We start from the raw sequence: 24,990 nt of genomic DNA on the forward strand, positions 1-24,990 counted from the left end.
GGGGCGTCTCCGCGGCGGCGCGGGGCCACCTCCCCATCCCCGCCCCTGGCTCCCCAGTCGCGTCGGCGGCTGGACGGGAGCGGAGGGGAGCGAGCGCATCCGCGCTGCCAGCCCGCCCCGTCCCGTCCCGAGCCGACCCGAGCGGGCAGCGCTGGGGGGGAGCCGCCGCCCCATGCGCTGAGCGGCGGCGGGATGGGGCCGCGGGGCACCGGCGGCCGGGCCGGCCGCGCCGGGGCGCCGGCTCCCGGTCGGACGTGCCTCCTGCCGCTGCTGCTCTGCGCCGCGCTCCGGAGCCTGCGGGCCAGCCCCGGCAGCGAGGGTGAGCGGGGACGGGGCGGCCGGGCCGTCGGGGCAGCGCCCACCCGGGAGCGGTGCCGGGCGTCAGACTCGGCGGATTCAATTTTGGGACATTTTGTGGGGAGGTGGAGACGGGCTCTGCCCGCGGGAAGGCGGATGCCGCGGCGGGGATGCGGGTGGTACCGCCGATGGGGCGAGGGGCTCCCGGCGAAGGGAGGCGGCGGTGGCCGCGGGCGGGCTGGCACGGGTGGGTGTGCACAGATGCCTGGGCACGGGCGCCTTCGGCAGCGGGTGTTCCCTTTTCGCGGGGGGATGGATGTGTGCGGGGCGGGTGCCGGCCCGGCTCGCCCCGGGAGGGGCACAGGTGCGCTGGGGCGGTCCGCACGGGCCGGGGCTCTGGCGGGACCCGCCGGCACTCGGCAGGGCACGGGAGGCTCCCGGTGCGGAGCCGTGCAAGCCCCGGCCGCAGTGCGCTTACTTCGTGGCTTGAAATACACGTATAAAAAGGAGAGGAAGCCGCGGCGGTGGCGGTGTGTGTAACCCGCAGCGGAGCGCGGCCGCTGGGGACGGATTCTTTTATATCTTTTGATCTCTGTGAGGCCAGTGGCCAGAAACGCGTCCAGGCTTCTTGTTTAGCGGGATGCTTCCAGTCTTTGAAATTGGACTGGGATTTTTACTCCCTGCGTGGTGTGGGCGCTGCTTGGGGTTTTCTAGTATTTTTGGATCTGCGGGCAGGCTATAATGTGAAAGCAATGGGTGGAGAAGTTCAGCATCTGCAGGGGATGCCAGCGGCTCGAAGCAGGCTGGCGTCGTGATGCACCGTAATTATTTGTGAAACTCCTTTAAAAGGAGGAGGAGGTATGCAGGGGTTGGTAAAGGAAAACCGTACCAGAATTTCAAAGATGTGGCCTGAGGTAACCAGCTAGCTGTAATTTATTTTCGAGAGCGAGAATAATGTGAATTGCAGTTTTCTTAGAAAAAAAAAAAAAAGTGCAGAGGAAGGGAGGAATGCTGTTCCTCTGTGTGCAAAGATACCAAATGTTCAGGAAGCACACTGGTTTGGGAGATGATTTAAATGGTTTGGCTTTGCCTTGGTTAGATAACAGAGGGCCCAATCCTTCTGCCCGCATGCAATTTCAGATGATTTCACCCATGGGAGCAATGCTGTTGAGATGGCAGGTCTGATTTAGAAGGGCTTTCCCTGTTACTCACTTTCCTTTTAGGAAGCATGCTGTCCTGTGTGAGCCAGTCTGCCATGATACCGTGCTGGGAGACCAGCAGATGCTCTGAGCCCCGTCTCAGTCATCCTTGCCAGGTCTCAGAAAAGCTGGATGTTACTGACTGAGTCAATGGGACCGTTTGCCGAGCACAGAGGTGTCTCTGCGTGAACAGGCAGCTGCAGAATAGGACTTTTACACGATAGGAAACTACTGGAGAGGATTAATGAAGCTGCCTAGCAAATGGGTTTAGTGGCATCTTTACAGGGAAGGTTGCAGAGGAATATTACAGTAATGATGAGCAGTGTGAATGCTTCCTTCATGGTGTCTGTGGTGCTTACTTTTCTGACTGCTGCTCTTTAATTTCCATCTCTTCAGTAAATGCAAAGCTAAAAGGCTGCTGCTAGGAGGGGTCTGACTGTGGACCTGAACTTTATTCAGTAAGTGCTGTCCTGCACTGCGAGGAGATTTATTTGTAAACAAGCGTTATTTGACAAGTGCTTCTCGCGGCTTGTCTCCTTTGCCATTTGCTACGGAGCAGCTCCGTGCCTGGGAGCGGCTCGCCCTGCAGTGTGTGGAGCCCGGCGCATGGGAAAGCCGGGGCACTGAAGCCCACCTGCCTGGCTGCGTGCGGGTTGGCACTTGTCACCAGTTTGGGTTTGAAAAGTTCGTTTGGCTGCTTCTGGGCTCTGATGAGAGAGCTTCTCCCCTGGGGTTAGTTCTTGGGCTGGTTGGGAACTTTACTTTTGCTGAGATGGAAGTAGCCATCTTAGACTGGTGAATAATGTTTTCAAAAGTTGGTGGTGTTGGGTTTTCTGGGGTTTTTTTGGATTTTTTTTTTAAATTTATTATCACTCATCCTACTCAGCGTGGTTAAGCAACTAGCTGATCCCCTGTGCTGTGTAGGCATGGAGCACATAGGTGGTTGCATAGATGATGACAGATTCTCGGAATAGTTTTTTTTCTTTACGCTGCATATATATTTTTGTTTCTCCAAACCTTATTGTAACCCACAATGACTTCATGGGATAAAATACATCCAGTTAACAATTCACAGTATGTGACGTTCTATTTTACCCTCTACTGGAGGGAACTTAAGGGAAAATGCTTTAAAAATCTAGGTTATGATTCAGAGAGGGGGGAAAAAGTAAATTCATTGTTTTCGTTCCTTATCATTGAAGTAGTTTTTTGCGTGGGCAGCTGAGCTTCAGAAGCTCCTGCCATTTTTATGGAGGAGTACTGAGTGCCCAGCCTCTATCACAAATCTGGTCACCTTCATAGACATCTCCAAAATGGATTGAAGGATATACATTAGGAAAAATAATTTATTTTTCTCCAGCCTTTCCTGTAATAGCAAAATAAAACAGATTTTTATTTTAATCACCTTTCCCCAGTTTATATGTTAAAGCAAAACAAGTAGTGAAAGATGAAGGCTCAACGCTATTTCATGCATTTTCAAGTGTTGTTTAGGCATTATTTTTAACTCTTTAGCAGAGTTCACTGTCAAACCAGATACTTGCTTTTTGCTTTGAGTAATCTTAAAAATTCAGAAATCAGTCCCTATGAAAATATTCCAAAAAGTACCCTGAAGGTATTGCAAAATTTTGTGAATTGCTGGTATTCCAGAAGTGCATTATTGCTTTAAAATGCATTCCCTATGATAATAGGGTCCGAGAGGCAGCCCTGCAATATGTGACTGGGCTTCCTGAACTGCCTTTGGTTTAAAAATGCATGTGTTTTAAATCTTTCTGTTGTAAGTACTAGGGTTTGGGAAGTGGCTTGTATAAATTATTTATGTGAAACACAATAAATGACGGATTTGGTTGAAGGCTCCCCCCTTCACCCTAAATTATATGATTTGTTACGCATCGCCTGGTGATTTGAAGCGGTTTGCAGATCACATTTGGTCGTCACTTAGATGACCTTAAAAAGTGTCATGTGGACAAATTGTTAAAATAATGGAATGCATTCTATCTGATTGCTTGTAACAAAGTAATTCCACGAGATATTTACATAATTGTAATTAAACACAAAGTATATTTCATTTTAGGGCTTTTCAGCAGAAGTGCTGATGAGGCAGTGCTCAACAATAAAGTGTACTGTTAGGCAAATCAAAAGAAATGCAGTTTGAAAGAATGACATTGTCTTAAACAGACAAAGGTGAGAGACAAAATGGATCTTTGGAGTGTGTTATACTTGTTTTAAGACTAGAAGGATAATATTGTTTTCTATGAACTCCTGTTTTCCCTCTTAAGTCTTTCAGGGTTTTTTGAAGCTTGCTTTATCTCAATGTATCCTTTTTTTATTTGAATGAATGAATAAATGACTACAATTAAAGGGGTGGGTCTGGTGTTGGCAAAAATAAAGGAAGGTTGTAATTTGCAAATTATTCATGCCAGAGCCTGAAATGAGCTACCTGTTCTCAGTGTGTTGACTTGTGTGTGTGTATGTGTTGTCTCATAGTGGTATATAATTTCTGTGTCACAGCGCACTGGATAAATGCATATTTAGCTATAATATCACAATGTTTATCTTTAATTAGTGAATGAAGTCTTTTTCAGGAAGTTTTTGTTGTTGTTGTGTAGTAAAAGCAGGTGGGGAAAATAGTCTTAATTTTCATATCAATGTATTTAAATTAGTCTAATGCTTCAGATAAAAACACACACCATCAGAACATTCTGCTTATTAGATTGCACTTAGTGGCTTGGCTTAGCAAGTCATGCATTCACACAACTATACCATTTTGTGTAATGCTGTGGATGTTGAGTGCTGCTAGCATGCATATGCCTTGTGAATGCAGAACAGGTAAGTCTGGACACATTTCAGTGTGCTCACAGTGCCTTAAGGAGGCTTTAAGGAGTTATCAGTTCTGTATTTGGTGTATTGGAATGGTTCCCTGTATGCTTTCCATGAGAGCAGAGCATAACCTCAGTGCCATGTGTTTATTTTACTCACTGGAGCAGTCCCATTAACTTTTAAATTTACTGCAGTGGAATTACTGGTATGAAGAAAGACAGCTCATGTCTAATGGTCTTTTTGGGATCTGTCTGATGTGTGATTTATGGCTTTTCAAGAGGTTTAGAATGACTCAGTCATGGCTTTAAAATGGAACTACTATCCTTTTGACAGTAAAACAACATTTGAAACTCAGCACTTTTAAGTATATGACTAAAAGCATTGCTGCCTAATGACACGTTTTAAAAAGGGAAATAAACAATAGCAAAGATTGACTCCAAGATAGTTCCTGTTTCCTTTCAAAGCTTATCTTAAAAATTGTGATAAATAGTAGAAAACAAGCAACCTGTCTCAGACAGTAACTGACTGCTTGTAAGTGGTAAATGCTGATGCTATAGTTCAATGCATAAAGTAGCTATTTGCACATCAGTATACAGAGGGGTTAACTGACAGCTACCATGGAAGGAAGGGAAGTTAGTGGGCTTGTGTGACAGGTTCTTCCCCCCCTCCACTCTTACTTCTCCCACCATTGCCTCACTTTTTAGCTCCAGTATACAGTCCAGTTCCATGTCTGCTGGTCTCTTCCTTATAAATAAGAAAACAAAACCTTGCCCATGGTGAAATGTTTATTCTTTGCACTAAAAAATACAAAGCTTTTTTTGCAGCAGGCTTGAGGGAGGCACGGGTGGTGAGCAGGATTTCATAAAATCTGGCAGAAGTTGAAAAGGTAGGACAACTTATGATGTGATGCCCTGCGTTCTGTTCTTGCTGGTTTTATGCTTTATTGTTCCAAGGATTTCCATGCTGCTTCTGCAGGAATCGTGGTGTCTAGCATGTGCTGAGCAAGCTCAGAGTCCTTGACCTGGGAGAGTCCATCTGAATTAGTTCAGCTTAGTGATGGTGTTGGGCCCGTTGGCTTTAGGGTCTTGAGTTGACATGGGTCTGTTCGATCCCCCAGCCTTTCTGACTTGGAGCTACATTTCTAGTGGTCCATTCCTAGAGGTGTGAAGGTATGCATATACTTGAGTAGAGATGAGCTTTAAACATTGCTCAGGGATATCAGGGAAATAAGGCCTTGCCCCAAAATAAAAATTAAAAAAAAAAAAAAAATTCTCACTTCTCTTTAGGAATATATTGAAATCTGTATATGGAATGAGGCTGAAATGAGAGAAACCCCAGAGGCACACAGGTTCGTCACTTTGTAAAAGCACTGAATTTCTTAGTTAAGTGCTTGCTTCTGTGGAGGAAAGAGTATTCACTCAGCTCTTCAGTAGGTACTCAACCTTCTACTGTCCATTAAAAATGATTTAAAAATAATGTTGTTCTTATTGTAAACCATGTAAACGCAGAATTGAAATCTGTCACAAGTGCAGTTCAGGGACCATAAGTGCTGCTGAGAGATGGGGCCTCATTTCAGCCAGGATGGACTTGAACTGGGTATTTTTCTTTACTGAGAGAATGCTGCAGAACTGCTGTGTTAATTATTTCATTGGAATGAACAAGTTTTTTTTTCCTACTTTCTCTTCACTAAACTGATTTTCTTTGATCTCTGCTAGAAAAATTGCTGTGTATTTAAAAAGCTTGTAGAGAATTCTTTCTTTTCCTTTGAAAATATATTTTATTCTTAAAATGTACCTGTTTTTTGGCACAGGCAGAACGGAGGGCTGGATTGTCCTTTGTGTTCACGTTGTGCCTGTCCCTCACTCTGCTCTGTGACTAGCTGGACATTGAGGTGACAGGTGAAAGCGTTTGCTGCCCCAGTTGCTTTCCCAGCCAGCTGTATTGGCAAACCTGAGCGCTGGCCTTCAGTAGCTTAGTTCTCTCTAGGGATCTGCTACCCTTTGAGTTGTCTCTTTGACCTATTATATCTCTTACAGTCTCAGTTTTGGTATTTACTATGGCTTTGGTCAGTGCATTATCTGAACCTCTCCAAAGGTTTAATGCACTTATCCTTTTGGAGGTGGAAAGCAATTATCCCTGTCCCCAGCAAGGAAGCTGCTCCAGAGCTGGAGGTGTGAGCACTGGGATTCTCAGCACCCGACTGCTGCTGGCTGTGGTAGCTGATGGGTGGGTGGCTGTTTGCAGAGATGCAGAGCATATTGCCTGCTGTGGACAAGGGTGCTGGGAGCTGCAGGCTGCCCTCCTGGGCTGTGTGGATGAGCACAGCCTTCCTGCTTCTGCCTTGCAGAGAGGGCTGAAGATGCCTTGGGCCAGGATAATTGCCATGGGAACATTCAGTGCATGCTGCTTCACTGGGGGGGGGGGGTGTTGGTAGGAAAACATGCTCCTTATCTCTCCTTCTTCCCTGGTATTTGAGTGGTGCAGCAGGAATATTAGGAGGACTGACCAAGTAGAGTGGCTCAAGTGACCACTGGCTGGAAGGTTGAGCGATGGCTCCTGGAGAAGGTGATACAGCATGTACAATGACAGCAGATCTGAGAATACACCTGTGAGCTGATCTGGCATCCCTGAGGATGAAGGGGATTCCTGCTCTTTGTCTTCCCACTGGCAAGCTCCTGAGCATCAGTTCCCACTGTGCCTTGGGGATGTGCCTGGAGAAGAAACAGTACCCTCAAGCTGAGAGCTCCTAGGTTTAGGTGGTGGTGTAGCAGGTATTGAAGAGAGGAGGTAGCAGGTAGCTGTGTAGCAAGTATTGAAGAAGTATCATGTAGGAGAGAGGATAGAACCCTGGACTTGCAGGCTTTCATGTCGTTTTGGTGCAGTGGGCAGTATTGAAGTGTTTTGCCAGGAAGTTAACTGCTCAGGTCTCTAACCTGGATCGCTTCCTGTTAGAAAGAGATCAGAGCAACAGTCTAAATTTTGTAATTCCCAGAGGGGATAGAGAAACACCTGAGAGAAAATGAATTATTCAGCATCAGTATTGAGCATTTCTTGGTGCTTCTGCGTGGACTTGTATCACTTAAGCTGTTTTGCATGTCCCAGAACAGTGAAGCTACTTGGGGAAATTATCTGCAAACTTGCTTTTGTAGGATAATTTCTGAAAAAACCCAGTGATTTTTGCCTATCCATCATTGCTTCACTAATATTCAAAAGCAATTTCTTATTAAAATGTGTTGACAATGTGCTGTTCCCACTAGCAACCTCCACCCTCTTCCCCCAACAGAGATAGAAGGGATAAACTGTCAACCCCCCTGCAAAGCCAATAGATAATTTTAAACAATTTTTTTTTCTCCCAAATGCTTGCTAAGCATTATGTCAGTTCCTTTTACTTTCTACTTGAATGAATTCAGTGGCAGCAGAGTGGTCATTATTGTCAACAGGAAGGTTTTATTGGTGGTGGACAGTGAGACCTTGCAAGTCCACTGGTAGTGAAAGCTGACAGCCTTGCCAAGCCTGGATGTATCTCTGCCAGATTTCTTCAGTTTAGTCATCTGCATAACATTATTTGATCACAATGTCTTTTAGGACAACTTTTAGGAGTAGAGAGACCTTATTGCTTTTAGTTGTTAATTTTGGGAAGAAGGTGAGATTTCATCTCAGCCCTGCTAGCAGGTGTTTTGATTGCACTGAGAAGCTGTTGGGGTGCTAGCATTGGGCTTGACTGTGTGCGTGCATGCTAAGGTGATAGCTCTAAGAAGGGTCTTGAAGAAACTGCCTCCTTCAATGGCTTGCAGATGCCTTGACAGTGGTTGGAGGCCCTGATCCGCAGGGAAGCACTGCAGATTCTTTCTCCATGCAGGCTGGTTGTCAGGTTGCAGGTGCTGGTTGCGTGTTGCATTCAGTGGAAGCTTCTTTTTCTTTCTTAGTGGTAAAGTGATACTTGCCCAGATGGTTACCCAAAAAAAAGTGGTGCTGCAGCCAGCTCAGAAATCTGCTGTTGTGTTGGTACAGTGTTGTTTCTAGTGAATTTTATGAGGGAGAATGGAAGCATTTTCCTGGCTTTCTTCGCAGTGAATAAACCCTTTTCAGTTAAATGGTGATTTTGGTGGGAATAGGATTGCTTACCATTAAAGAAAAGCAAACCATTACTGGAATTTTTTAAGTTTCCAGGCTTTGACGCCACTTTGGTGCCAGGCTAATCCAACCACTTTCTTCCTTTAAGTGATGTATGGTGGGAAGAACAAATGGCTACCTCTTGTTTTGGCTGGAAATTTTTGTAAGGAAAGACTCAGCACTTTTCCGGTTGTTTCAGTGGGTCTGGTTATCGAAGTGAGCTTTGGGTCTATCTCCGTGGTGCTACAGCTGGTTCTGTGCCTGTGGGGAAAAAATGCAGCCAACCTGAAGAACTTTGTCAAAGGGCAGCATCATTCCCTTGTAAAGAGTGTGTGTTCAAGCAAATTACAGATGTAATGCAGAAATTACTGGATTAAATTCTCTTGTTGATGTTATGATTGCAGTTGTCCATCTGGCCTTAAAAACCTATGAATCTGTGATGCAGATTCAAGCATTTTGGCTCTTGCTATAAAACAGAATCATGATAACTTGAACCAGAACGAAGCCAACATAATAAAATATAAATCTGCAGTTAATATTAGTTTGCAAGTTCATTAAGTAGTGTATACTTTCCTCCTCAGTGGGCTATAAATAATAGGTTCTGTTATAGCTTGCACACTGATGTAACTTGTTTCCACTGATGGAAACATTTCGGAGGTTCTTGCCTCTGTGTGTTTTGTCCCTAATCAATGTAGCTAATTAATTCAAGGCATCTACTCCCTGACGACCTTGTTTCCTTTTGAGAGTTCAATTTTTTTTCATTTGTTTTTGCTTTCTTGGGTTATTTTTGACTGTCACGTGTTGGAGTACCTTGGATATGTACTTTCTAAAGAAACACTTGGCACAACAATGAAAACTGTTGGAAAATGAATTAACTGCAATAAAATCAGTGAAGATTTAAGAAGCAGGAAAACTTTGACTCACTGTGATGACGATGATGATTTGTCTGCTGTCCATGTGTCTTGGTAGTGCAATGACCCTTGGAAGTACTGGAGGAAGGATGGGGATGTATGCATTGTAAGGAGAAACCAGCTCTGTTAGTGATGTTTTGGCAGCTATGCCTCCTCCTTTGGGTAGAGGGGAGTAAAGCTTGGTGGAAAGTGTGATGCTGTTCAGGAGACCTTCTGATGAAGTGCAAAGCGCTGCTGTCGCATCTTGTCCTGCACCTTGACCCCCATCCAGCAGAGCATTTCGCCTCATACTTAATTGTCAGTGAGTGTTCCTGCGAGAGGTTTCTCACAAGTCCTTTAAATGTAACTGTTCCCACGAGCTGTGAGGGTTGGGTCAGAGCTGGGGCCACCCTGACCACCTATGGAAAGGTTGGAGCTACATCATGTCCTGCAGTGTGTGTGCCAAGGGGGCCAGGAGCTGCAGGAGGAGCCCGGAGGAGGATGTAGGAACATGACTGCTCCTTCTTTCATAATGGGCTTCAGCTTCAGGCTACCAAAAATAATGTTCAGATTCCTGTTCAGTTTGTAACAAGTTTTATTAAAGGAGAGTCTTCCTTCAGTTGTTAACACGTTTTTATTTAAGTGATGTTTAGAAATGTGCTACTTTAGAAATAATGCGATGTTTTGAAATATTTATGTAAGCTTTAAGGAAGGTTTCTTTACTTCTGTTTGCTTTGTGATGGAAAATGGGGTTTAGGGTGAAAGAGGATTTTCTTTCCCTCCTGTTTCAGGTATATTTCAGTGAAATAAAATAAAAAGAGATTCTCATGGCTTTACATATGGCTTAATCATGGTGTAAATTCCATCAGCTTTTGCTATCCCAACCATTTTGCCTATTCTAGAGCTCTTAGTTAGGGTATACTTTGGTAGAGGATGCCTTGTGGTAAACTTAGCTTGCAAATGGTGCTTCTGAAGAGCAGGATTATTCTAGTGTATGATTTATTGGAAATCAGCTCCAAGACCATGGCAACTCTGAAGAGTTTTGTTTCTATGTGCCTACAGAGACTTTGCCCTGGTGTAAACAATGAAGGATTTCCTGGAAGATCTTTAGATATTATATTCAAATAGCAGGAGGAAGTGTAGCTTTTAGGATCAGAAGTACTCAATATTCTAGAATGTTGGTGGGGCATTTTTGATTTTTAGTGTGTGGTTTTTTTGTGGTGTTTTTTTTGGGGGGTGTGTTGGTTGTTTTTTTTTTTTTCCATTTGATTTTGTAGTGAAGAAAAAAAAAGATGCTCCAGATGTTCCTGCTCCAGTCCAGAGCAGAGGAGTCCATCCAGATGCTCCAGTCCATCTCACTTCAGTGGTGTGGTCAAAAGAATCCATGAATTGGTGGCTTCTGCCTCAGGCATTGTACCATCATGACAGGCCTGTCCTGCTTTCTCCTGGGCAAGCTACTGCTGCCACACGTTTTAGGTGGCTGTGCCAGGTGAGGAGCTGTGCTGTGGATGTTGGTTTAGGTCAATGTTGAATGCCATCAGCCCTGGCATTTCATGTGCCAGGTCCCTGTGTAGCCATGGTTAAGCTGCTAAATGCCAGTTGTATGACCATGACAAGGACATCTGAGTAAAAAGCTATATCCAGTCTCCCTCACAGAGATTCCCAAGTGAAAAACCACTATTAATTCACCAGCTAGAGTTCAGGTCAAAGGTTTAGATCACGTCTGTTTTTACTCTAACTTGATTGCCCACCTGTAGTAACCAGCCTGTCTGAGAACAAGAGTGTATGCAAACTCCCCAGGCTATTATTCTGTATAAAAAAAAAGGGGCTGTGGTATGACTTTAGACTTAATCATCATTTATCCTACCCTGAAGGCATGGAAGTTAATGATGATATAGATCTGTGTGGTTTTGTGTTCCCCTTGACTGAGCATTAGAAATAATTAGGGCTTGTGGGATGGATGCACTGATGGTGGAGATGAGCAAAAAATATATTATCTTCCAAGTTCACTGGCAAAGATACAGGTGCTAAGTGTGTGCTTATGGGGTCTGAGGTTTCTTGCTTTTTTGTTCAGATAAAGGTAGCTAGTGCTGAGGAGAAAGGAAGTGGGAATAAATTACTTTGGTTATTTTGGAGCCTTTTAAGAGTGTGGGCCAAGCAGAGTTGATGGTAATTTCTGAAGAGGGTTTTGGTTTTTTTTTCAGCAGAGTTATTCTGCAGTATCCCAAGTGTTCCTGAGTACAGCTCTGGGTTATGCCCGTGGAGTGGACAGTGCTGGGGAGAGTCCACGAGTCACCAGCTACACAGGAGCTGGCACTAGACCTGTTCAAGTAGGGAAGCCTTGCACACATAGCTGGAGGTGTTCCTGAATTACCTCCTTTGGTGCCCTGAGTGTTTGGATTGCTTGGTTATTAAACAGCCACAGCCAAATACATGCTGACAGTCATCACGGGTCAAACAGGGAAGAACTGGTTCTGGTTCTGTTCCTGTTCTCCTCTGTTCCAGGTGTCTATTTTACCTGCTGCTTGCTCACCGATTCTTCTCCAGCCTGGCCAATTAGTTTGTTTGTTTTGGTGATTTTTGGTTGGTTTGTTTTGTTTGTTTTGGTTTGGTTTTTTGTTTGTTTGATTTGGGTTTTTTTTTTTGTTGTTTTGTTTTGGTTTTTTTAAATAAAAACCATTTCAGCAAAAGTGATGTTCCTGGAAGGCTGGAAAGTGATGGGAAGAGAGGCAGTGCTGAGCCAGTCTGGGCTGGTGTAGTGGGACTGGTGTGTGTTCCAGTGACCTCTCTGGCAGTGCAGGATGGGAGGGCTGCCTGAGAGAGCATCCCCAAAGTATGTGTCGCACCACGGGGAACTCCTGCACCTGGGCTGTTGGAGGAGACACCCCCTCCTTGGAGTGGGGGATGCTGGGGCCCTGTTTTAAGGCTGCTTTGGGGTGGGGTAGTGACCTGGAAATAAATGATGCAAGTAAAGGACAAACGTACTGGAAGTGACTGGGGAGGGTGCCAGTGGGGAAGATGCAAACACCTTGTATCTTGACGCAGCAAGAGATAATTTGTGCTTATATACTAAAATTTTGGGGCTTCTCAAAGCAAAACACCTCTGTCCTTGGGGGTGGTTTAGGTTACTGGCTAAATTTACTCCTCAGAGCAGATCGATGCAGTGCAGTGATTCAGATGCTGCTGTGTGAAAGCAGCCCTGAGCAGATGCTTATGGGGCAGTCTGTGTCTGCTGTGCCTGGCAGCCCCTCAGGGCTGTCTGAGCTGTGCTGGGAGCCCCTCTGGTCGCCACGGCAGCCCAGACCCAGGGACAGCCTCAAGTCACTTCTCACTTTCGCCTTCCTGGCACATGGGTTTTGAGTTACTGCGTGGTGCCTGTCAAAAGGTGAATGTATTCCATCCTGTTTATTTTGCTCTATGCAGAATGTGAGAGCATACGAGAGGAATCGAGTCTTTTCTAGCTGGAGATTTAGTATTCATCTCTGCTAGCTGACTCACTAGTCAGAAAATTCCCCCTGACTTGACTTAAGAGTTGAATGGGCTGTATTATCTTTTGATATGCAGAAAATTATTTTGAATTTGAAGTTAATAACAGCAATTTAAAAATTGTCATTGATAGAAAGATAATACAATATTTAGTGGTATCATGTTCTTTTTGTGATCTGATGTTCGAATAAAGCGCTTTTTTTTTGCTTTTCCCTTAATTAGCATGTCATGAAGAAGCTTGTGACATCAAACATAGCATCTAATTACATTCATTAGTAGCATCTCCAGGACAACTTTTAATTAAGTTGTACAATGTAGATCAATACTTGTTTTGCATCCATTGCAACTTAACGACAGGAATATACTGTTCTGCACACTTTAATTACAGTGATTGTAATAGAAGGAATTTGAGTAAACCTGCCATTTTAACAACCTCACTACCATCTCTTGCTTTTTAAAATAATATACAGTTATAATATGGGACACGTTATTTATGTGTCTTATTTTGAAGAATATTTTAGGGTCACTCTTTTTATCCCAAGAAAATGCAGGGTAGTTCACGAGAATTTGGATGGCGGTGCTTGGCTTCAGCTGAAGCAGCTGAAATTAATGACCATTTTACCTGAAGACTTCATAAGGGGAAGGACTGGGCATAACACAGATATGGATGACATATCTAGTGGTAGGTGATAGCAGTACTTTTATTTTGCATGGACTCCAGGGTGGAACGGCACCTGATTGTATGTTTACTTACTGTGAATATGGTCCAGTGTAGTCTCTGAGTATTGCTTCCACCACATGTCCTGTAGTTTGGTAGCATTGACAGCTTCCAACTCTTTCCTCTTTTGGCAGGAGAAAGCAATCCAGGAATGAAAACTGTGCGCCACCAAATGTGTTTTGCTCAACATCACAAAAATATACTTGACCGGGCAGAACATGTATGCCTTGTGATAGTGTCCTGCATTAATACTTGCATTCATTGTGAAAATATCTGGATAGACAAATCACTTTTAAGATAAGTGTTTGCCAGATCTGAGAACTCTGTTGTATTTTTTGTGTTTTGGCTTGGTTTTGTGTACAAGGGACTACAGCAGTCAGCCTTCAGTGCAGTACAGTGATAAAGACCAAATTGATTTTAGAGAACTTTGGGTTTTTTTCTGAACTAAATCAGTTACTTAGTCTTCATTTGTTTTTAAATATTCCTTAATATTTTAAAGGAGCAAGCTTTGCAGTATAGCATACATCTGCATTTTCTTACTATGCCTCTGTAAATGATATAGCCCTGAGGGTTGGTTATGATACATGCCTTCTTCAAATTTGTGCTTGCAACCTGTTTCTTTTTCCTCTGTAGCAATCTTTAAGTACCTACATCGTTGCAATTCTAAAGGAAAGAGCCCAGAGCCTCAGCGCTCATTTCAAGCTTGTTCTTGGTCTAGGTAACCATGTGCTAGATAGTCTTTAAAGTCCAATTACCAAAACTTCCAGGGAGATTTTTAAAGAGCACACAGGGTGGAGGTCAGGAACTGAAGACCCAGAGAAATCACTTTCTTTTCAGGAAGGACATGAGTACAAAAAGTGAGCTCTTATGCAAACAATTATACTGAGAGAAGTGAGTGTTGTAATCTGAAAAAGTGTACTATTAAGGTACAACGAAAGTTGCTCCTAAATTGATATTTTGGATGACGATGATTCAGAGACAATCTTCTGCCTAGGAGATTTAGAGCCCTTAGTGCAGGAGGTGAAAGTTCAGCACCAGAAGCTGCTACAGTTTTTCTTAGCTGAGTTAAGTTTGTGTAGATTTAGTCACTTCTCACTTTTTATCCATTACTCCAGGTAATAAGAAAGGGGAAAAAATGTTACAAACTGGGGAATAGGTTTTTTTGGTTGTTTAATGTAAATTGTTGGTTGCTTGTGTGACTTAAAACTACTCATGAATTTTTGTGTGTAGAAGAAAAAAGATCCCTTACATAGCTTATAATGAAGGTGTCGAAAACTCTGAGAAAAATGTGGAAGAGGAAGAAAATAATGAATTCCTGATGAGATTAATACTTGCACATAAAACACTTCAAGAATTAAATTCTTGTTTCATTTTTGTCCTAAGGGCCTGATTATGCCAAAAAATACATGCCACCTTAGAAGAAATGTGTGTATAAACATGCATAGATGTTTGTGAGTGTATATTTATACCTGTATACGTGTATATGTAAGACATACAGTAAAGACACTGTGTGCATGATGTACTTATTCCCCCCAGAAGATCAAGGTCCTAAGAATGTGGAGGATCTGTATTTTACAGAAGTTCAGTGCATTTGCAGCTTGGTTTCTGTGGCACATCTTAAAGGAATAAGCAAATGCATATATAGAATTGTTTTCATTTTGTGACCTCATTGTTAGAGGAGTTAGTGCACTGTTATTCTGCTTTGCAAAAATCCAACTTCCTTGGTTAATTATAAACAATCTATTTACCTGAGCCATCCATACCTTGAAATATCAGCTGAAGTTTGCAATCTGTCTATCCTCTTTAACAGTTTTTTTCTTTTCTTTTCAGTGAATTTACTGGACTCACGTACAGTAATGGGGGATCTAGGATGGATAGCCTACCCAAAAAATGGGGTAAGTCTCTGCTGTTGTTTGCTTTCTCTCTCACAGGTTATACTAATCGTTTCCATTCGGAAAGTAGACTACTGGGTTTAAAAACTCTCTAGAGTGATTTGTCAGGGAGGGAGGGAGGGAAAAAAATAAATAAAACAACAAGCTGTGACTGAAGAAATGGAGCTCTATGGCTAGGGGATTGATTTATTTATGCAGCAGAGCCAGCCACAAGTATTAGAAAAATAATCATGAGTCAGCCTCCTCTCTCTTCTCCCCTCACCAGGAAAATCCATGAGGTTATTTAAATTTCTCTTAAATTACAAATTCTTGGGTTTTTCTTGAGCCTTTGCGGTAAATGTGGAACACAATTTTTTGGAAGTTAGCTTCTGAAAAGCAAGATCTGGAAGACGACTGTTAGCCTTACATGGACAAGTCTGTTCACAAATACATCTTGGATTCATGGCAAAGTTCTGGGACCTGATAACACTGAAATGGGAGCTGAGTTCTAAGCACCTTGAAGAGCCTCTGTCCCTTACCATTGCCTATATTAAGAACTGTTTACCCTCAAGAAAAGACAACTGAAACAACAATATCTGAGTGAAGGGAGGGTGCCAAGAGGATGGAGCCAGGCTCTGCTCAGTGGAGCCAAGCAATAGGACCAGAGGCAGCGGGCAGATGCACAGGAAGCTTCACCTGAACATGAGGAAGAACTTTGTTATTGTGTGGGTGATCTTGGGTTATTTTGTGGGTAACCAGAGAGGTTGTGGAGTCTCCCTCACTGGAGATATTCAAGAGTGTTTGAACACAATCCTGCTCTGGGATGGCCCTACCTGAGCAGGGAGGTTGGATCAGATGAGCCCTCTGTGTTCCCTTCCAACCTCACCCATTCTTGTGATGATGTAGCTGAAAGAACTTGGCCTCCTAATTTTATACTTGATGGAGTATAAATGGCGGAATTTAGATGCCTTAGTACCCTTCAGCATATCTGCTTGACCTGACTGCATCATGTGAGCAGTCTTGGCTGTCATTTTTGGTCTTTGGTTTGGGCCACCTGCAATGCTGTACTGTGACAGAGATTTGGTGCAGTCTTGAAAGGTTGATTTCTGCACCATGCTGGGTATTCCTGTCAGTTCCTGAAAGCCATGAGCGCTGTGTGAGGTGAGAAAGCATCCTAAGTTAAAAATGCTGCATGACTGAGCCCTCCAACAGGGCAAGTCTCAGGAAGGTGTTATTCCATAGTTTTAGTCACCAGATGAAACAGACTGCGTAATTGTCTTGGACTTCAGTTGGATTGTTTCATAGATGGTGTTTATATAAAATTCAGCCAACCTTGAAAAAAAAAAAATTATATATATATTAGACAGTAAATTAAAGCCTGGCTTTCCATATATTCTGTGTGGATGAAAGCTTGTAGAAATGGCAGCCTCAGACAAGCTGCATGTTTACAGGCACTGGTTACAGCAGGGATGTGGAAGCTACACAGGGAATCTGATTTTATTTTCAATTCATTCCAGGATCTAATCGTGTTATGGTTAGTCTAGAACCCTTTTTTTTTCCTTTTCTTTTCCTTTTCTTTTTTTTTTTTTTTTTTTTTTTTTTTTTTTTTTTTTTTTTTTTTTTTTTTTTTTTTGTCTATTGATTAAGAGCTGAGACTAAAACTTACTCCACTTGCTTGTGTGGGCATCAGAATATCCAGTGCCAGATAATGCTGGCAGAACAATATTGTGGTGCCATGGTACACCATAAAGATCCCAATATCCAGTTCTTACAGGATGATTTTTTTGTTGTTGTTTAACTTTTTGAACATCTTCTGGTGCTTTGCCTGTGGTATAAAGCACAGTCCTGGTACATCCCAATGCCATTACAAGAATATTAGTAGAAAAACAGGGCTGAGAAGTTCAGAACATTTCTGGGTCAGTATGTATGGATGAGTAAATCAAAAGCTAACTATCCTACACATAAGCTGCAGTTGTATCTTTTCATTATTTGGGGAAGCCTTCCTATATTTACAAGGTCATTTTCCGAAGAGCACACAGAAATACACTAGGAATGCCAAATTAAAGGTTACTGACTCAATAGGGAGAATTTTTTTTCCGTAATTAACTTCTGCTTTGTATTTAAAAAGTAAATTAGGCAGTTGGTTTTCAAATTTCCAGAAACCTTGTCTTAATCTTCTTTGTTTTCAAGGGACATCATAAAAATCCAGGAGGTTAGTCCAACTCTTTTTTTTTTTTTTAGACTAATATATTTGCAGTATTTTATAAGCACTAAAAAAGGTCTTCCCAGAGTTACTTCTCTAATTGCTATATCTGCTCTGTAATCAGCTGTACACACTCTTTGCTTAATTTTTTTATGAGATCTACCTAATATAAGTATTTAAAATCACTCTCACTTCAGGAGTTGAATTTGGAAGAGGAGGGAGCTTTGACAATGGAGACAGGCCTTGTCATGTGTTTTGAGGCATTCTCATACAAATTTGTTGTCTTAGGATATTCTCCTAGGGAAAATTTTCAAGGTCCCTGCATCTGTCTGCGTATGTCCCCCATGAAGGAAAGGAGCAAAAATGCCAGGATGTGTCACACTTTGCAACACCAGAGTGTGTAGATGTGAGCCATGCTCTGGAGAAAGCTTTTCGATGCAGGATGTTTTATTATTGCTGTGAACAGTATCCTGTGGAGTGCAATCACTTTTCAACGGTGGTGCAGTTCCAACTGAAGATATTTTGCTACTCTTCCAGTGTTGTTGCTTCTCCACTTGATTTTTTATTATAATCTTAATAGAACTTATATGCTTTTCTTAGATAACAGCTAGAAGTAGGAGACTGTACCAGGGCATAGTTGCTGTTAAAGAAAGCAAGTGTTTAGTGTTTGGCATTGTATGGGAGTGCTTGGGAGAAATTATCTTGATATCACAAAGGCTCAAGCTGGTAGGATTTGAAAACAGATTTCCACATGTAAAACAAACAAACAAAACCCCACAAAAAGCCCCTACCAAGACAATTGGGATAAGAAGTCCAGGCAAGCCAAATGAACTTGCTTTTGGCAGATCCTTTGTAGATATCATAGTCTAAACTTCTATTACAGCTGTGTACTTTTGTGTATTGAATCTTTAAAACATTCCATGCTCCAGAAAGGTCCCGCTGCCCTTGTTTAGTCTCTTGTTCACCTCATTTTTGCTGAATGCAATGAGAAGATGTGTTCTAAAGTGAGAAATGAAAGCAGCATTGCATAGGAGGGAGGCTGACTCTCCTGCCTGGAAACAGATGAGGCGTAGAGGTGGAGCTGTTTTGTGCTTATCTCAAATGAAGAAGCACTGCAGCCATTTACATCCCCACAAGATCAGACCTTGATCCACTGCTGAACAGTGTGTGCTGGCTCATCTTGTGAGTAGTGGGTTTTTTGGGAAAGGAGATGAGCACTTCAGTCAAGGCTCTCCTCTGCAGCACTTTGTCTGGTGAGGCACTTGTTTGGTACTGGTTTGGGTGGTGACCATTATCCTTGCAGCCTGGTTGGCCTTCATATTCCCCATTTGCATAGAAGATAAGAAAAAATCCCCCTCTCCCTTCATGTAGAGTACTGAGGGATGCACGGGAATGAGATGACTGAAATATGCTCTGGCCAAGCTGGGTTTTGAAACAACGCCTGCTGGTGTGAAGAACCAGCTGTTGAGCAGGAGAAAGGGCTTTCTTATTTCTGCTGCTTTTCCCTGAAGGATAAGTAAATTGCAGTAGTGTGGCTTCCTGGCTGCCCTGTGTGGGTTCAGCAGCTTGCAGCAGTTGTGCAGTCAGCTCTTAAACCTGCATTTTATCTGTTAAAACATGAGCAAAATTCCTATGAGGTCCTCATGGCCATGGAGCTCAGAAAAGGGACTCTCTCCCTGACAAAACAGTATGGTCAGCATGGAAAATGCTGTCCTTTTTGGACTCAAGTTAGGAATTGATCCTGTTATTACATGCCAAAGGGACAATTTTGACTTATTTTTGGCAGCTCTTGTAAGTTTGTTTTAGCTTGAGGAAGGTTACTGCAATTACCAGAGGCTATATCAGGAAAGTCTGGTCCCTTTTGTGTAGTAGGGAGCCCTCCAAGCACGTGAACAAAACCAGTCAGGTTTTCTATTAAAGGCTTGTACAGCAGGTCTGCAAAAATCTGGACTGATTCCTGGGGCACTGCTTAGAGTTGCCCAAAGTGGGCACATCAGAGGTCTGTGTGTGCATTGTACGTGGCTGTGACACTGGACAGCTCTGACCTGAAGAAACCGCCTGTACTTCTCTGGGCTAAACATACATTTTTACTGTATGGAAGCTCGCAGAGGTAGGAACGAGAGTAAATGCTGTGGCAGAAACAGTCAGGGGGGTCTGGCAGTGTTTGTAGGCTGTACTGCATCCTCTTCCTCCCTTGATTTGGCAGGAGGCCTGTGTCATGCATTTCAACTTGCTGCAAAGCCATAGCAGGGGCAGAAGCTACAGAGCACCCTGCAAACCCATGTGGTGTGCAGTTTTACTTGGTCTGGCCAAGTGAAAACAAAGTTGCTGATTAAAATAAAATCTTTCTTTAGTTGGTTTGATTTATTCAGCAGTTATGTCTGATTTTTGTTCCAGTGGCTATTATAGGGCTGATACACTTGTTTCAGAACCTTCCTCCTTTCACTGTTACTTTAAAACATTCCTTTACAGGTTAGAAATACTCTTTTTCTGTCCAAATCAGTGTGCTGTGCACCTGCTTTGCTTTTGCATAAGGGGTTCTTTTCCATCTCCTCCACCTCTCATTGATTTCCCTTTTCCTGTAGCACAGAACAGGAAAGTCTCTGTGGTCCTTGGGGTATTGGCTCTGTGCTGTGGCTCACTGCACAGCTCCATGTGATGGCTTTTTTTTTTTTTTTCTTTAAGCTCAGATTGGAAAATAAACACACACTGAAGAACCTGGTCCTGTTTGTTCTGCAATGAACAAAGAATTGTGAGGGAGCTAGATAATTTCTTGCATGTGAACAGCAAGAAGGAAAGCAATTGCTCCTCCTTTGGGTAGTTAGTAAGGCCAGATACTGAAAGCTGGAGGGTAAATGCAGCTAGACTACAAATTCAGCTATATTCTACAAGTTACTTCTCATTTGTGTAGGATATTGGTGGTCTTTATTTTTTGTTTGATTGGTTTGGGGTTGGTTTGTGTTTTGGGGTTGTTTGGTTTTTTGTTTGTTTAGTTTTTTTGTTTGGTTGGTTAGTTTGGTGGGGGTTTTTTCGTTTTGTTTCTTTTGTTTTGTGGTTTTTTGTTTTTTTTTTTGTTTTGGTTGGGTTTTTTTTTGTTTTTGTTTGTTTGTTTTGTTTGTTTTGGGGTTTTTTTGTTTTGTTTTTTTGAGGACAGGTACCCTAGGGTTCCTCTTTAAAGTTAAAAATAACAGCAGTTTTATGTTACTCAGCAAGATTTGGGAATAGATTCTTGCTCTCTGTCAATCCTAGTTCAGATAGAGATTTAACACAGGAATCCTGGATTGGAGGCAGTGCTTGCCCTCAGGGACAGATATAAAATAAAGGGGGGGGAGGGATAGGGGGTAGTGAAGGGAGAAGGAGGATTCTTGGCACCATTGAGCTGTGTCATGTCCTTATGATTATAATTGGCATTTTCAGGGCAGTACTTTTGGCAGCCTGTGTTTTTGGGTTTTTTTCCCTGCAAATGCTGCTGCTCGTCTGTGACCAGTGTGGAAAAGGAATTCAGAGGGCTCTGCTCTGTGGTTTAACCCCAGCCAGCAGCTAAACCCCACACAGCTGCTTGCTTATGCCCCTCTCCCCAGTGGGATGGGAAGAGAATCAGAAGGGTAAAAGTGGGAGAACTCATGGGCTGAGATAAAGGCAGTTTAATCAGTAAAGCAAAAGCCATGCGCACAAAACAAAACAAGGAATTCCTTCCCCGCTTCCCAAGGGCCGGCAGGTGTTCAGTCATCTCCAGGAAAGCAGGGCTCCATCACGTGTAACTGTTACTTGGGAACTCAAACACCATCACTCCCAATGTCCCTCCCCTCCTCTTCTATCCCAGCTGTGTCCCCTCCTAACTCCTTGGGCACCCTCAGCCTCCTTGCTGGTGGATGGGGTGAGAGCCACAAAAGGCCTTGACTCTGTGTAACCTCAGTAAGGAAATCATCCCTGAATTACCAACACTGTTTCCAGCACAAATCCAAAATAGCCCACACCAGAGCTACCATGAAGAAAATTAAATTTTTCCCAGCCAAAACCAACACATATGCTAACATGCAAGAATGCAATTTATGCGTTAGCAGGAAGCGTGATGGAAATAAGTAATACCGAGTAGCTGAAAAAATGTTAAAAACCCTAAAAGCCTGCAATTTGGCTGCTTTGTTTATATGTACACAATTTTGTACATGCACCATTTAGGAAGAAACAATACTAAGGGTTTGAAGTAAACTGCGTAATCCAAACCCAACAAGTAGTACTTAATGTTTTCTGTTCTATACAGAATAAAGGAATTTTACATGAACCATGTGTGGGATGATGTTGAGCTCAAGAGCTGAAACATATGGGGTGTTTTTTTCCCCACTAGGATTTATTAAGGTAATATGCAGTATCTATATATATGTAAACTTCTGTCCTCTGTGACTCTTTCTGGTTCTTCATGTCCACGGTCATTTTTGCTCATCCCATGGGGCCATGATGATGTGTTTACTTTTGGTTATGCTACCTGCTTAGTGTGCCAGAGTCATGCATGCTTGTTTTGTACAGCAGAACTCCAACAAAACAGCTTGAGCTTTGGGTTGGAGAAGACACCAGAGGTTAATAATGCAGTTGTATGAGACCCTTGTGGTATTTAACTAAACTGTGTTTTAAAGCAGAGCTGACTTCATGTTTCCGACTCTGAAAGCCCCTGAATGAGAATGAAGATGCTGGAGTTCAGCGGGAGTAGGGCATTGCCATGAGAGGTGAATTTGGCCAACAGAGTACTGTCCAAATTGGTGGATTTCCCTGGTGGTGCTCGTAGAGCTGCGTTTGTTTCACAAAGCTTTATTATACCAATATGACTCTAAAGAGATCAGCTTTGCAATGGGGAAATGCATCTCATGTGAGAAGGCTGATGGAGCTGGGTGTAGCACATAGTCTTGGACTGGCCCACAGCTACCAGAGAGGAAGAGAAAAAGCTTTCATCCAGGTTTGCAATGGGTAGGACAAGAGAAACAGGATTTGATTCATCTAAACTGTTTCAGGTTAAATTTGATGGAACTTGGCTTCTAATGGTTAGTCTGTAGGGCAGATGTGGGCTTTCTGTCACTCTCTGACAGCAGCTCAGACTATCTCTGCTACTCTGGTCAAGCAGAGTTCATCACTTCTGGAGGAACAAACCAGGTGGTCTGTTCTGACCTATTGCAGCCCTAAGTGTGAAGCCCTTCTGAAAGCTTGTCCTGACTCTGTTTAGGATGAGATCTGTTTGTGTTTCCCCCTGAAATTTAGTGTGCAGTTTTTTTCTTCCTTTTTTTTTTGTTTTGTTTTGTTTTTGTTTGGTTTGTCTTGCTTTTTTAATCTTGGCATGACTAAAATCAGGTTACTGTTACTCATTCAGCAACCTGCATTTAAGATCCACTCCTGAAACCCGCAGCATATTAGCTGCAGTATATATCTGCTTTTAAAGCAGAGGCCCCCATTCTAGATGAGAGTTCTCACTGTATAGCCTTACAATTTTATTCATGTCCTTTCTCAAATCTCATTTCATATCTGAAGTTTAATTTTTTCACTCCATTTGAGACTGCTCTTGCTGTCCTGTCCTCTCAGCTGGCTGCCCTTTGGTTTGTGTGCTGTTGGCATAAATCAGCATTTATTTGGGAGCGGCATCTGGTGAGATGTAGGTCTTATTAAAGGAGATCTAAAATGCCTGGAGTACTCTAAGGTACTGTAAAATAAATTAATACTAGTGAGATTAAGAATAAAGCAAATCTTTATCTTGGCTGGAACTGTATTACTGGAATAATATATTCTACACAGGAAAAAATAACGGTTGATCCTTCAGTATATCATTTTGTAAACACTATTGTCAGCATTAGGTTCTTCCACACAGGCTCATTGGGCAAACAATAATCTCCTTTCATGCTAAAATGTCTTTTTTTTTTTTCTCTAGTGTCTAGGAATTACATTGGGGGATAAAAGTGCTTTGAAGAGCTTTATCTTCTAAAACCATTGTTTTCTTTGTTACTTTTGTGCTAACTTCAGAAATGTTGGTATCCAACAGTTAGTAACCATACAATTAAAATGTATTAGTGTAGTGCTGTCATGGAAAATATGAAACTATACAGAATAAAATATCACCATTACAGAATGCATATGCAACAGCCCAGGTTTTTTAAAACATGTGTTAGGATTTTATAGCTTATGTTTATGAATTTTTGAAGTATATTTCTTACTGGTTCATGTACCAAATATATGTATCAGTGGGTTACTTATCACTTAACTGCATAATCCTTTTATAAGACTTCAAATGCACTGGCCCCATTTGATAGCATATATTTTTCCTCAGGTTAATGCCTGTTTTTTTTGCTAACTAAATTCAAGAATGCAGTCCTGTTTGATTTTTTTTTTTTTTTTTTTTTTTTAAACTCATTCAGGAAAGCCAGCCCTCAAAAAACATGAAAAAAAATGAATGCTGGCTTCAAAAAGGTAAACACACATTGTGTCCAGAAGGAGAATACTTAAAATTCCTGGAAACAGTGTTAAGATGGAAGCTGCTCTTTTGTCTTCATGGCAAACCGTGGCCTTGTGTATGCACAGTGAATGAAGACAATAAAAATTAGAGGGCTTATTTGAAGATCCTTCACCTAGCTTGACACCTGAAAAGAGAGATTTCTGATGGACTGTTGTTTTACTGCAAAGTCCGGATACATGGTTATCCTGCTATTAAGAAACAGTTCAGCAGCGGAACATCTAGGATTGTTAGAACAAACTTTCACCCATTTTTCAAGTTACTGGTGGGAGTCATTCAGGATTTTCTGTTTGTTTGTCCTGATCAGAAAAACAGGGTGTTTTTCAGTTGCTGAATGCTACATCTCTATATAAAAGTGAAAGGTGGGACTGGGTTCTTGGCTATTGAAAGAAAATGCCAATGTTCTGTTTTGAAGCTCTTCTTGTCCCAATATTTTTGGGGTTGATAGCCATAATTTATCTTTAGACATCTTCATTTTGAGGGAAAATGCCTGAGCTATATGATTTAGTGTGTATGACTAAAACAGTAACCATGAGGTCTGTTGGTTTAATACTAAAAATACTGTAGCAAAACAGATTGGAGATTAAGTATGGCCAGTAGACATGGATGCAAATCATGGTTTGGAGGCTTTTGTGTTAACTCTGAAAAGTGGTGGCTCCTCTCACCAGCCTTTAGGCTCTTCACCATGAGTGATGAAGCACTGTTGAGGAGAATGTGGGTGATACCTGGCTATCAGTCACCTCTGCGATACCACTGTGATATTGTATGCTGTCAGTCCACTGTGATTGATTGTCTGCACCCCATGGGATGAACAGCGAGTAGAAAAGAATTGCAGAACATGGTTTGGCTACTGCTTCCTCTGCCAGGACAGAGGAACTGGTGGGGGGTGGGGGGAACTTACCAAAATCATCT

At 42.5% G+C, this 24,990-nt stretch overlaps 1 protein-coding gene across 5 annotated transcripts in view; it reads left to right on the forward strand.

Moving 5' to 3' along the window:
• Positions 1-252: 252 nt before the first annotated feature.
• Positions 253-24,990, forward strand: part of EPHA5 (EPH receptor A5) — a 193,939-nt gene continuing 169,201 nt past the window's right edge. For 3 of the 5 annotated variants that reach the window (XM_040063610.2, XM_040063611.2, XM_040063613.2), the window contains exons 1-2: positions 13,448-13,481; positions 15,348-15,412. In XM_040063610.2, coding sequence (XP_039919544.1) covers positions 13,463-13,481; positions 15,348-15,412 — 84 coding nt within the window. In that variant the 5' untranslated portion in view covers positions 13,448-13,462. Of the gene's footprint in view, positions 320-13,447; positions 13,482-13,681; positions 13,738-15,347; positions 15,413-24,990 lie in introns of those variants that run through there. The other 2 variants (XM_058420826.1, XM_058420827.1) reach the window with 2 other exon arrangements.

Source organism: Hirundo rustica, chromosome 5, assembly GCF_015227805.2.
Source record: "Hirundo rustica isolate bHirRus1 chromosome 5, bHirRus1.pri.v3, whole genome shotgun sequence".
NCBI lineage: Eukaryota > Metazoa > Chordata > Aves > Passeriformes > Hirundinidae > Hirundo > Hirundo rustica.